General features: G+C 42.1%; 1 protein-coding gene across 5 annotated transcripts in view; it reads left to right on the top strand.

The window, feature by feature from the left end:
• Window positions 1-14495, top strand: part of diaph2 (diaphanous-related formin 2) — a 940841-nt gene that overhangs the window by 243926 nt on the left and 682420 nt on the right. For all 5 annotated transcript variants that reach the window (XM_085996016.1, XM_085996000.1, XM_085995993.1 and 2 more), the window contains one exon: window positions 12151-12290. In XM_085996016.1, the coding sequence (XP_085852142.1) occupies window positions 12151-12290 (140 nt within the window). The remainder of the gene's footprint in view (window positions 1-12150; window positions 12291-14495) is intronic.

Genomic DNA, 14495 nt, shown 5'->3' with positions numbered 1-14495 from the left:
CTATTTTTCATACTCATTTTCGAAAGTACATTTTCAAGACCTTTATGTAAAGTTTAAGTTTTTTTTATTAAACTGAGATAGTTCATAGTTTAATAAAAGGGATTTTCTTAAATTTTTACACAGAAAAAACATACCTCCAAATGTACCTTGCAAAAGGTGTTTGGGTTTATTCAGCAGGGTAAGTAAGGATCAATTCTGACCTAAAATCATGAGGTACAAAGTAGTAGATGATACCCAAGCACAAATGATTCGATTCTGCCACTAATTCCAAGGAGCTTTCAGAGCATTTACATTAGAAAGAACTGCATTTTATATAGTACCCTTTACAGCCACGCTTTTGAAGTGTACTCACTGTACGAAACGCAGCAGACAATTTAGACAGAGCAAGGTGTCACAAACAGCAATGAGATAAATGACCAGATAAACTCTCTCTTAGTGATGTTGGTTGAGGGATAAATATTGCCCAGGACACACTGAGAATGTCCTTGCTCCTCTTCGACTAGTGCCATGGGATCCTTTACATCCACCGGAGAGGGCAGATGGGGTCTCAGTTTAACATCTCATCTGAATGACGGCATTTCCAACGGTGCAGCACTTGCTCAGTACTGCACTGAAGTATCAGCAAGATTATGCGCTCAAGTCTCGAGTGGGGCATGAACCCACGTCTCTGGACTCTGGCGAAAGTGCTATCACTGAGCCAAGGCTGATACTTGAATTAATTAGCCTGTGATTGAAGTCTGTGTATAACTTACACACTCACTGGTATTAAATGTTCCTGCTTGTTGCAATAAAATGCTAACAGTGGAAGTTTGAAAGTTTGATCAATTGATATAATTATAAAAAGGGACCTTGTAAAGTGTATTGAGCTTGATGTCTGGCGATGTTGTGTCCATGCATGTATTACTGCATATAACTTAAACCATCAATGGCTTTCAATAATTATCAGTTGTGCATTGCATCACATCTCTATTAACAATGAAACATGCATATTTTTACATAATGGAACTTTAAATGAGTGAAAGGAAACGGGTTTTATATTTGTTTCTCTTTCTCTTAGTTTTATATTAAATTGTCTGTTACCTATTCTTGGGTTGTTTCTCCTCAATCAGAGCTGCTCACCTTCATGCATAATTCCTTCAGTTGGTTGGTAGGACAGATGGCCCCAGAACTCCTTTGTGACTCTCAATGGCACTTCCACTTTGTGGCTGTGCCAAGAGTTACTGAATGGAGGGACTAACCAAGTGGAAAGTCATTTTTTTTCTCTGAGGGGTTGTCACAAGATATACCTGCTATCCTAATGTGGAAGGTTCAATATTGGATTTAATTCTCTTCCCCCCCCCCCCCCCCCCCCCCAAAAAAAAAAAGTTGAGTCTTTTGTAAAGGAAAAGCAGTATGATGCTTTAGTGATATTTAGAAATAATTCTTTCAAGTGTTCATGCATGCTATTTTTCTGTGTGAGATAAATTTTCTAAAGTAATCAGCATTGTCATTTAGATGTTTAAAAAGAGCCCTCTTATTTTCACAGTTCAGGTACATTTGAGGTGAGAGCATTTGCTCGTGTATTGTGGAGAAACCAGAGTTACCACTGTTTCTAGATAATGGCCCCAAATTTTCGAGGACCCAACTGTGTGCAACCTGCATAAGTCGTACTTCTCCTCTTCCCACTGCTCTGCCCCTCCCATCCTCACCTTTAACAGTCAACCACTCAATTCTCCTCCATTGTTGCTTTGTTATATCTCGACTGCACTACTCTCTCCTGGTTCATAACATAAGAAATAGGAGCAGGAGTAAACCATTTGGCCCTTCAAGCCTGCTCCGCCATTCAATGATCTTTGACCTCATCTCCACTTTCCTGCACTATCCCCAAATCCCTTGATTCCCTTAATATTCAAAAATCTATCGATCTTTATCTTGAATACACTCAACGACTAAGCCATCTCAGCCCTCTGGGGTAGAGAATTCCAAAGATTCACTACCCTCCGAGTGAAGAAATTTCTCCTCATCTCAGTACTAAATGGCCGACCCCTTATTCTGAGACTGTGACCCCTGGTTCTAGACTCTTCAACCAGGGAAAACATCCTCCCAGCATCTACCCTGTCAAGCCCTGTAAGAAATCTCTGTTTCAATGAGATCACCTCTCATTCTTCTAAGCTCTAGAGAATATAGGCCTAGCCTACTCAATCTCTCCTCATAGGACAGCCCCCCCATCCCAGGAATCAGTCTCGTGAATCTTCATTGCATTCCCTCTATGGCAAGTGTATCCTTCCTTAGGTAAGGAGACCAAAACTATACACAATACTCCAGGTGTGGTCTCACCAGGGCCCTATATAATTGCAGCAAGATGTCTTTACTCTTATACTCAAATCCTCTTGTAATAAAGGCCAACATACCATTTGCTTTCCTAATTGCTGTACCTGCATGTTAACTTTCAGTGATTCGTGTACAAGGACACCCAGGTCCCTCTGAACACCAACATTTCCCAATCTCTCTCCATTTAAAAAATACTCTGCTTTTCTATTTTTCCTACCAAGTGGATAACGTCACATTTCTCCACATTATATTCCATTTGCCATGTTCTTGCCCACTCACTTAGCCTGTCTATATCCACTTGAAGCCTCCTTGCATCCTCCTCACAACTTACATTCCCGCCCAGCTGTGTATCATCAGCAAACTTGGATATATTACATTTGGTCCCCTTATCCAAATCATTGATGTAGTTTGTGAATAGCTGAGGCCCAAGCACTGATCCTTGCTCATTCCCATCTGTCCTGATACAGCCATTGCAACTCTTCAAATATCTTAGTCTCCTGTAATACATGGTCACAGGGCTGTATCCTTGGTCCCTTGTTTACCATCTACATGATGCCCCCTTGATGACAGCATCTGTATGCACAGAGTCAGGGCACTTCTCTGCTAACAGCATTAATCCCAAGGCTTTTGTCAGCCCATTTAGCTTCTTGTCTGACATTAAGCCCTAAATAAACCAAAGGTTCTTGAGCAAATCCCAAGCAATCCTCTTCTGTTCACACAGGTCCCTGCTTGCCTGTGCTTCCAGTTCCATCAATCTCCCTGCCTGATTGCTCAGAGTTAACCAGGTGGTATGTAACCTTGGTATAATATTTGCTGCTGAGTTATCCTCCTTTTCCCATATCCAACTAATCATTTAACTACATTTTTCTAGCTCCATATCCTTACCCAGTTGTGCCACTCCTTCCCTCTTTCTGCTAAAACCTTAAACTACATCATCTTTACCTCAACAATTGACTTATCAAGTACTCTCCTTACTAGACTGCTCTCCTATCTCTCAATTAATGGCCCATGTTCTCCCCCTCCCAAAGTTCCACACAATCAATTTATTATTGCCAAAATCCACTGGCTTCTTATTCATAGAATCATAAAAACTTATAGCACAGAAGGAGGCCATTCAGCCTGTTGTGTCTGTGCTGACTCTTGGAAGAGCAGTAATCCTTCTTCCCACATCCTCGCTTTTTGTCTGTAATCCTGTAAGTTCCTCATCCTCAAGTACCTGTCGAACTCACTTTTTAAAAATTATTTGTGCCATCAGCTTCCACCACCATTTTGGGTAGAGCGTTCCAGATCCCAACAACTGAGTGGAAAAAAATTCTCCTTATCTCCCCTCTAGATCTTTTGCCAATGATTATCAATCCATGACCGTTTGTTATTGACTCGCTCACCAGAGGGAATAATTTTCCTCTATTAAAACCTCTCATCATCTTGAAAACCTTTATTAGGTCACCTCTTAACCTTGTCTGTTCCAAGGAGAACATTCCTAACTTTTCCAACCTCTTCTCATAACTGAAGTCCCTCATTTCTGGTAGCATCCTGGTAAACCTTCTCTGTGCCCTTTCTAAGGCCTTTACATCTTTCTGGAAGTGTGGTGCCCAGAATTGTCCACAGTACTCCAGCTGTGGCCTAACCAGTGACTTATAAAATTCTAGCATGATCACTTTGCTTTTATACACTCTCCCTTTATTTACAAACCCAAGTAACCCATATGCTTGTTTAAACACCTTATCAACTTGCCCTGCCACCTTTTAAGGATTTGTGTATATGGACACCACGGTCTCTCTGCTCAGCTACACTCTCCAAAATCATTTCTAGTATATACTGTCTCACTGTATTAGTCCTCCCAAAGTGCATCACTTCACCACACTGAACTGCATCTGCCATGCTTCTGCTCACTTTACCAAACTGTCCATCATCCTGAAGTCTACAACTATCCTCATCACTATCTACTCCATTGCCAAGTTTCTGCAAACTTTATAATGCTGCTCCCTACACCCGAGTCTAGGTCATTCATAACAATTGCAACGAGTAATGGACCCAAAATTGACCCTTTGGGAACATTACTGTAAACCACTTCCCAGTATACCAACTTCCAAGGTTCTTGCCCTCTTTTTCAAATCCCCTTTTTGTTCTCGCTGTATCTTATCTCAAATAGTCTTCTCCAGCAGTGTGTCCGACTTGCATCTTTTGCTCCTCTGACTTTGCCCCCCCCCCCCCCCCCCCCCCCGTCCCCAATTACTTCATATCTCCGACTCAGCAGTGTACTCCTGTAATATATTTTAGGAGTTTGTTCTATGTGAAGGGCACTATATCACAAGATAGATCTGGATGAGCAGGGTCATTTAGCCCTCCTTATCACATCCACAGAGGATAAACCATGCAGTGGTACCATTGAACTGTTTCTTACATTATTTAAAGGTTTTGTGCCTCTACTAACCTACCAGCAGATCCATTTGACATTTTGATCATCTTTTTGTGAACAAGAACCTCCTGATATCAGTCCTAAATTTACCTTTCACTAGTTTGAACCTGTGCCCCTTGTTACTGCTGTGGTTTAGTTGAAGTACTGTTACAGATTTACCTTTTTATTATACCGTTTACTATCTTGTGCCCTTCTATTGATTCTTCTGAGTTTTTCACCCTCTCACAGTTGAAATTCCCAAGTTCCGTTCGTCCTTTCCCACCTCCAAGACACAGGGAGATGTTCACACTGTGATGATCAGAACTGGACACTGTATTCAAGTCATGGTCTGACTAGGGCACTGCCCAGGTTCAGCACTACATCCTCTGGTTTGTAGCCTACTGGTTTGGCATATAGCTGAGCCATTCCGTTTGCCTGGCTGATTGCTGTTGTTAAATTATTAGACATGTTGAGCACCGAGTCTACTAAAACTCCCAAGATCTCTTTCAACTTCATTCTTGGCTATTTGGACGCCATTGGTGAAGTACTTTGTGTTCTTTTATAAAATCATCTTATGTGTGGTAATTTTTACGGATTACATTTCATCTGCTATTCTTACATATTTTGTGTCTCTACTTTTGTAGTTTATGGGCTGCCTTTTGTGATTCATTTGTCCCCCTCAGTTTGGTATCCTCTGTGAATTTGGACATATGCTTGCTAGATTAACTTGTTTTTATAAGTGAGGTAACATTTAACGTATCTCACTTATGCTGGACTCTTAGTGTGACGAAGCATGAACCTCCTGATCTGAATTGCGTGGTTGGGAGATTCTGAACTCTGATGAGATACTTTCCCATTCCAAGTTGTAGTTATGCATCTCCTAGTTGCCTGCAACAGACTGGTATTTGCAGCAGCTTGCAATTGTGTGGCTTTCTGCTTTCAGGGCTACAGAATGACAAATGGTGTGAGAAAACCTAATATGTGAGAGAGAACAAACTTGTAAAGTATTTACAGATATGGGCCCATATTTTCCGATCCCTACAGGTGCGTACGAGCTGTGTACACATCCGTAGGGGCCTCAAGTACCGGTTTCAGGCACGCGAAGCGCATGCGCTGAAAACTGGCATTTCCGATCTGTCAAGGATCCTCTTGACAGATCTTCCGCCTGCCCTGGAGAAGGGTCTCGATAAAAAGTACATGTTCTACATTAAAGCATATTACATAACACAAAAAAAGGCTAGCATTTCACTAAAGCAATTGCACTCCACAATCTGCTGAAATTGCTTATCAATCCATTGTAACATTATTTGTTCTGTTTAACATATCACTTTTCTGGAGAAATCATTTACAAGTCTGGGATTCCATATTTATGTTTGAAATGTTTACTGCAGTTGAAATTTTGTACAGTTTGTGGTCCCGGACGACCATGTGTGCGGGAAGTGTATCCAGCTGCTGCTACTGACAGACCGCATTGCGGCGCTGGAGCTGCGACTGGATACATACTGGAGCATTTGCGATGTGAGGATGTCGTGGATAACACATTTAGGGAGTTGGTCACACCGCAGTTAAAGGCTGCACAGGCAGGAAGAGAATGGGTGACCACCAGGCAGAGTAGTAGGCGCAGGCAGGTAGTGCAGGGGTCCCCTGTGGCTATCCCCCTCTCAAACAGATATACCGCTTTGGATATTGGTGAGGGAGATGGCTTATCGGAGGAAGGCAGCAGCAGCCAACTTCCTGGCACTGTGGGTAGTTCTGCACAGGATGGGAGGAAAAAGAGTGGGAGAACTATAGTAATAGGGGATTCTATTGTAAGGGGAATAGATAGGCGTTTCTGCGGCCGCAAACGAGACTCCAGGATGGTATGTTGCCTCCCTGGTGCAAGTGTCAAGGGTGGCTGCAGAACATTTTGGAAGGGGAGGGTGAACAGCCAGTTGTCGTGGTGCATATAGGTACCAACGATATGGGTAAAAAACAGGATGAGGTCCTAAAAGCTGAATATAGGGAGTTAGGAGGTAAATTAAAAAATAGGACCTCAAAGGTAGTAATCTCAGGATTGCTACCAGTGCCACGTGCTATTCAGAGTAGAAATAGAAGGATATTTCAGATGAATACGTGGCTAGAGGAAATGGTGCAAGGGGGAGGGATTCAAATTCCTGGGACATTGGAACCGGTTCTGGGGGAGGTGGGACCAGAACAAACCAGACAGTTTGCACCTGGGCAGGACCGGGACCGATGTCCTAGGGGGAGTGTTTGCTAGTGCTCTGGGGGATGGTTTAAACTAAAATGGCAGGGGGTTGGGAACCTGAGCAGGGAGACAGAGGAAAAGGAAACAAGGATAGAAGCAAAAGAAAGGAAGGAGAAAAAAAGGTGGCAGTCAGAGAAATCAAGGGTTTAAATCAAACATGGCCACAGTAAATAATAATTCTAAAAGGTGTAAGAGTGTTAAAAAAAAAAAAAAAAAACAAGCCTGAAGGCCTTGTGTCTTAATGCGAGGAGCATTCGTAATAAGGTGGATGAATTAGCTGTGCAAATAGAGGTCAACGGACATATGATTAACACAATTGAAAGGAAGGATATTAGCTCTGATGATGTGGAATCTGTATGGGTAGAACTGAGAAATACCAAGGGGCAGAAAATGTTAGTGGGAGTGGTATACAGACCGCCAAACAGTAATGCGAAGTTTGGGGATGGCATTAAATGAGAAATTAGAAACGCGTGCAATAAGGGCACAGCAGTTATCATGGGTGACTTTTTTTAATCTACATATAGATTAGGCTAACCAAATTAGTAACAATACTGTGGAGGAGGAATTCCTGGAGTGTATACGAGATGGTTTCCTGGGCCAATATGTTGAGGAACCAACTAGCGATCAGGCCACCTTAGACTGGGTATTATGTAATGAGAGGATTAATTAGCAATCTTGTTTTGCGAGGCCACTTGGGTTGGAGCGTTCACAATATGATAGAATTCTTCATTTAAGATGGAGAGTGAAGTAGTTGACTCAGAGACTAGGGTCCTGAATTTAAATAAAGGAAACTATGATGGTATGAGGCGTGAGTTGGGTAGGATTGATTGGGGAATGTTACTCAAAGGGTTGACGGTGGACAGGCAATGGCAAACATTCAAAGATCGCATGGATGAACTACAGAATTTGTTCATCCCAGTTTGGCATAAAAATAAATCAAAAAAGGTGACTCAACCGTGGCTAACGAGGGAAATTAGGGATAGCATAAGATCCAAGGAGAAGACATAAATTGGCCAGAAAAAGCAGTAAACCTGAGGATTGGGAGCAGTTTAGGATTCAGCAAAGGAGGACAAAGGGATTAGTTAAGAGGGGGAAAATAGAGTATGAGAGTAAGCTTGCAGGGAACTTCAAAACTGACTGTAAAAGCTTTTATAGATATGTGAAGAGAAAAAGATTGGTGAAGTCAAGCGTAGATCCCTTGCCGTCAGAATCAGGGGAATTTATAATGGGGAACAAAGAAATGGCAGACAAATACATACTTTTTGGTTCTGTCTTCACAAAGGAGGACACAAATAACCTCCCAGAGATGTTGGGGAACATGGGTGTAATGAGAGGGAGGAACTGAAAGAAATCAGTATTTGTAGGGAAATGGTGTTGGGGAAATTGACGGGATTGAAGGCCGATGAATCCCCAGGGCCTGATGACCTACATCCTAGGGTACTTAAGGAAGTGGCCCTAGAAATAGTAGATGCATTGCTGGTCATCTTCCAAAATTCTATAAACTTGAACAGTTCCCATGGATTGGAGGGTAGCTAATGTTACCCCACTATTCAAAAAAGGTGGTAGAGAGAAAACAGGGAATTATAGACAGGTAAGCCTGACATCGGTAGTGGGGAAAATGCTAGAATCCATTATAAAAGATGTAATAGCAGAGCACTTGGAAAACAGTGACAGGATCGGACAAAGTCAACATGGATTTACAAAAGGTAAATCGTGCTTGACTAATCTACTGGAATTTTTTGAGGATGTAACTGGTAGAATAGATAAGGGAGAACCAGTGGATGTGGTGTATTTGGACTTTCAGAAGGCTTTCGATAAGGTCCCGCATAAGAGATTAGCGTGTAAATTTAAGGCACATGGGATTCGGGGCAAGGTACTGACTTGGATAAAGAACTGGTTGGCAGACAGGAAGCAAAGAGTTGGAATAAACGGGTCTTTTTCCGAGTGGCAGGCAGTGACTAGTTGGGTGCCGCAGGGATCGGTCCTAGGACCCCAGCTATTCACAATATATATAAATGATCTAGACGAGGGAACTAGATGTAATATCTCCAAGTTTGCAGACAACACAAAGCTGGGTGGGCGTGTGTGCTGTGAGGAGGATGCCGAGAAACTCCAGTATGATTTGGACAGGTTGAGTGATTGGGCAGAAGCATGGCAGATGCAGTATAATGTGGATAAATGTGAGGTTATCCACTTTGGTGGCAAAAACAGGAAGGCAGATTATTATCTGAACGGCAATAGATTGGGAGAAGGGGAAGTGCAACGAGACCTGGGCGTCCTTGTGCACCAATCGCTGAAGGTAAGCATTCAGGTGCAGCAGGCGGTTAAGAAGGCAAATGGTATGTTGGTCTTCGTAGCGAGAGGGTTCGAGTACAAGAACAAGGATGTCTTGCTGCAGTTGTACAGGGCCTTGGTGAGACCACACCTGGAGTATTGTGTGCAGTTTTGGTCGCCTTATCTGAGGAAGGATGTTCTTGCCATGGAGGGAGTGCAGCGAAGATTCACCAGGCTGATACCTGGGATGGCAGGAATGACATATGAAGAGAGATTGGGTCGATTGGGTTTATACTCGCTGGAGTTTAGAAGAATGAGGGGATCTCATTGAAACTTATAAAATTCTAACAGGACTAGATGCAGGAAGGATGTTCCCGATGGCCGGGGAGTCCAGAACCTGGGGTCACAGTCTAAGGATAGGGGGTAAGCCATTTAGGACTGAGATGAGGAGGAATTTCTTCGCCCAGAGAGTGGTGAACCTGTGGAATTCTCTATCACAGAAGGCAGTGGAGGCCAATTCATTAAATATATTCAAGACGGATTTAGATATATTTCTTAAGGCTAAAGGGATATGGGGAGAAAGCAGGGACAGGGTACTGAATTTGGATGATCAGCCATGATCTCATTGAATGGCGGAGCAGGTTCGAGGGGCCGAATGGCCTACTCCTGCTCCTATGTTCTATGTATCTATGTAAAGATGCAGGTTGGATCCAAAATTGGCTGAGGCAGGACGCAAAGTGTAATGGTTGATGGGTTCTTTTGTGACTGGAAGGCTGTTTCCAGTGGGGTTCCGCAGGGCTCAGTACTAGGTCCCTTGCTTTTTGTGCTATATATCAGTGATTTAGACTTGAATGTAGGGGGTGTGATAAAGAAGTTTGCAGATGATACTAAAATCGGCTGTGTGGTTGATACTGAAGAAGAAAGTTGTAGACTGCAGGAAGGTATCAATGAACTGGTCAGGTGGGCAGAACAGTGGCAAATAGAATTCAATCTGAGGAAGTGTGAGGTAATGCATTTGGGGAGGGCTAACAAGGAAAGGGAATACACATTAAATGGTAGGACACTGAAGTGCAGAGGAGCAAAGGGACCTTGGAATGCAGGTCCACAGATCCCTGAAGTAGCAGGCCAGGTAGATAAGGTGGTTAAGAAGGCATATGGAATACTTGCCTTTATTAACTGAGGCATAGAATACAAGAGCACAGGGAGGTTATGCTTAAACTGTATCAAACACTAGTTAGGCCACAGCTGGAGTACTGCGTACAATTCTGGTCCTCACATTACAGGAAAGATGTGATTGCACTAGAGAGGGTACGGAGGAGATATACGAGGATGTTGCTTGGACTGGAGAATCTTAGCTATGAGGGAAGATTGGATAGGCTGGGTTTGCTTTCTTTGGAATAGAGGAGGCTGAGGGGAGACCTTATTGAGGTGTATAAAATTGAGGAGCCTAGATAGAGTGGATAGGAAGGACCTATTTCCCTTAGCAGAGGGGTCAAAAACCAGGGGGCATAGATTTAAAGTAATTGGTAGGAGGTTTAGAGGAGATTTGCGGGGAAATTTCTTCACTGAGTGTGGTGGGGGTCTGGAAGGGTGGTAGAGGCAGAATCCCTTGCCACATTTAAAAAGTGCTTGGATGTGCACTTGAAGTGCTGTAACCTTCAGGGCTACGGACCAAGCGCTGGGAAGTGGGATTAGGCTGGATAGCTTTGTTGGCTGACATGGACCGAAATGGCCTCCTTCTGTGGTGTAAGTTTCTATGATTCTATGAATGTTGAGGCTCCTTATTTTCTCGTGATGTGTCGTAAGCATACACTTGATGCCAGAAAAATTCAGAATCAAGCCCGAATGAGTTTGAGCTTTTCGAATCAAATTCAGACATGTGGAGCAACAAAGAAATGAATATTAGATCGCATATTTCTTAAGGCTAAAGGGATCAAGGGATATGGGGAGAAGGCAGGGACATGGTAGTGAATTTGGATGATCAGCCATGATCTCATTGAATGGCGGAGCCGGCTCGAGGGGCCGAATGGCCTACTCCTGCTCCTATCTTCTATGTTTGTCAGATTTGGTGTAAGGTTTCGCTGCATCCTCACAGCTCAACAATGTAGATCAATCTCCCTTTTTCTTTTGTGGGGGACAGGATGAAAAAGAAAAAAGATTTTTTTTTCGTCAAATGTGACTAAACTATTAAAATTACACTACAAATGTGGCTCTGGAATGTGATGTCAATTTTTGATTTATAACACTCCTGTGAAGCACCTTGGGATGTTTTACTACGTTATAGGCGCTATATAAATACTTGTTGTTTGTTGACAGGACAGAGGTTGCTGGTTCTGTAATCTGATTAGTTGATGGCATGTTACAGCATCCACACAAGCCCACAACTTGTAATATAGGTTTATGACTTATTAATGTTGCAAGTAATGATTCTGATAAGTTTAAACAAGAATTTTGGTTACATAACTACAAATATATATTGCAGCACTATGTTTCATTAGAAGTGATCCCCATAATAGAAATGATACAAGAAACTGCATAGAAGTGAGAGCTTTCAGACAAATATTTTGAATTTTAAATTTAAACAATTGTGCTTTTGTATATTTATTTAAAACTAAATGTGTTTGGCAATAAGCCTCCATTATTGAAATTATTGTAACATTCTATTTTATAGTCTGGCAATAAATGTTGATATTATGAATATGTATAGTGGATCTATCTTTAAAAAAATCTAAACACCTAAGTGTATTTGGTAATCCGGTAGATAGCCTGTTATGGAGCAACTCAAGCAACAACTATTCTGAAGTAGTCTACAACATTTAAATAACCAGATTGTAAACTTTTATATATGGACCATGGAAGTCTGCAATAAATAGGTATATAGTTTCTGTGTGCTTGGTGAGTAACTGTTTCTTTGTTGTTGCAGGGTGGACTGAAGAACAGCAAGCATGAAAGTACTCTGTCATCCCAAGAATATGTTCATGAGTTACGTTCAGGAATTACTGATGATAAACTTCTTAACTGCCTAGAATCACTGAGAGTTTCTTTGACCAGCAATCCTGTTAGGTAAGTGGAGCTTGGGTATAGAGCTCAATTTTAAATCAAAGTTCTGACCATATTATAATAAGCTTGTGCGAGATTGAAGAAAGGCATGGCACAATTGAGACAGCCTGGCACTATAGACAGCTAAGTAAATTACCATCTGACCATCAGGATTGTATGTTGATGAAGCTCATCTACCATTGTTTTCATGACATAGACATCTGATTACATTGTGGAATGGCCTCTGGCCCAGATTTGTCCCTTCTTTATACAGAGCTTTGATGACATCAGGTGACTCCTTTTAAGGAGATTTACGTAGAAACATGATAATTAGTGTAATTAACAAAACTAAGATACGATTATTATGCTCAAAAATCTGAACTGCATTTCTGAAGTTGTATTTTATCTATTAAATCATTCTAAAAACAATTGGTAGTTTGCATCTTCAACAATTGATGCAATTTTGTATAAACAAAATAAAGGATATAGTGAGGGGAATGAATGTTTTAACAGTTGACTGCTAGTTTTCCCATCCTGGAAGTGTACTGACACAGTTGATCCATCAGCAAAGTCAGGAGTGATGGAAGGAATATAAATTATTTACAAGGAAGGGAAGATACACAAATACAAACAATTGCAATGGTACAGTTTAGAAGTCGTACCAACTCTTGCAAAACCAATTTAAATTGTTTGCAGTGAGAAAGGAGGTTAAACAGATTCACCTCCAGGTGCTTGAGAAAGAATAGGAAGGTGAAATAGAAAAGAATTGGAAATGCAAAAAGGAGAAGCAGCAAACTGGTGCATAAAGGCAAACTAATATAAAGTAAGAGACTGGTGTACTGTGAACTTGTATCCAGAATTCAATTTTGTGTTTACAAGCACAGGAGCTCGGTCTGGAGCCCAGATGGCTGAGGGGTTAGCTTCAGTTTTTTTTTAACATGTATTGAAGTATTGCAGTCGTTTCAACCTCAACACCCATCAAGCAAACTGAGCTCTGAAAGTCTCCTTTTGCGGTGCAGAGGTAAACCATGCCAAAAGCCCTCTTATTTAGGAGTCACGCTTGATTGCACCCTGTCATATAGACAGCATCTCCAGAACCTTGGGAAGAAACTAAAGAATAGGGTCAACTTGATGCAGAAACTCGCCAGATCCACATAGGGAGCAGACGCTCAAACCCTCCATATGGCAGCACTCGCCCTGGTGTACTCTACAGCGGAGTACTGCTCTCCGGCATGGCTATCAAGTCTGCATGTCAAATCCGTTGATGTCAACTGAATTCTACTATGAGAATAATCACCAGTATGCTTTTATCGACGCCAACACCTTAGCTGCCCGTACTTGCAAACATCGCACCACCACACCTACGCCGCGAATATGCAGTCTCCAGCGAATATAACCGCTACACCAGCAAATACATGCCGATCCAGGCCGACTTGAACAACCAACCACCGAGCCATCTCAAATCTAGAAGGCCATTTTGGACCATCGCCGAAGCCCTTCAGCAATCCCTGAAGGATCCAACCTTCCTCGCAAACAGTGGACAACCATCAACTGCCTCAGAACTGGTCATGGTAGATGCTGTCACCTTCTCCATAGATGGAAGATTTAAACTATTCCCATCATGCGACTGTGGAGCTCCTGATCAGGCCCTGGAGCACATCATTGAGCACTGCCCTCCGAGGAAATTCGCAGGCAGCCAGCAAGATATCCACGCTGTTACACGCTTTAGCCTGGATATCTGACTTGGTTATTGACATTTGATCTTCTTTCATATGGTAGTAGCAAAGCAAAAGAATGTTTGAGTTGGCAGTCTGAATGGAGGAACTAGTTGCATAAATGTAGAGGTGTATTAGACATTGGGCTTTACTTATTTTGAGCTCTGTTTAATGAAAGTTATTAGATTACCTAGTGAAGCCAATGAACGGAACACTTAGGAAAATGTGTTTGGAGTGGGGGCTCGGATTTAGCGGACATCCTTACACTGATTAGAGCTTCAGGCCAGTGAGCAAGTTCAAGCTAAATTATGAGTTTTTTTACTGGAAAGCAATATACTCGCAAACAAGCTAAATCAGAGTAAACTAGTGATAAAGTACTTAATTTTCACTGCCACAATACACTCTTTTCTGAGCTTGATGCACAAGTCGTTTCAAGGTTCCAGTCCTTCACATTTGAGTTTTTTAGATAAGTACACTGCTTTATGCTCACTGCGATCCTTCTCACCACAATGTC

This window comes from Somniosus microcephalus, chromosome 1 (genome assembly GCF_052327205.1).
Source record: "Somniosus microcephalus isolate GS21.2 chromosome 1, FLI_Smic_1.0, whole genome shotgun sequence".
NCBI lineage: Eukaryota > Metazoa > Chordata > Chondrichthyes > Squaliformes > Somniosidae > Somniosus > Somniosus microcephalus.
Note: the sequence above shows the minus strand (reverse complement) of the source record. Positions and strands in the feature narration are given on the sequence as shown.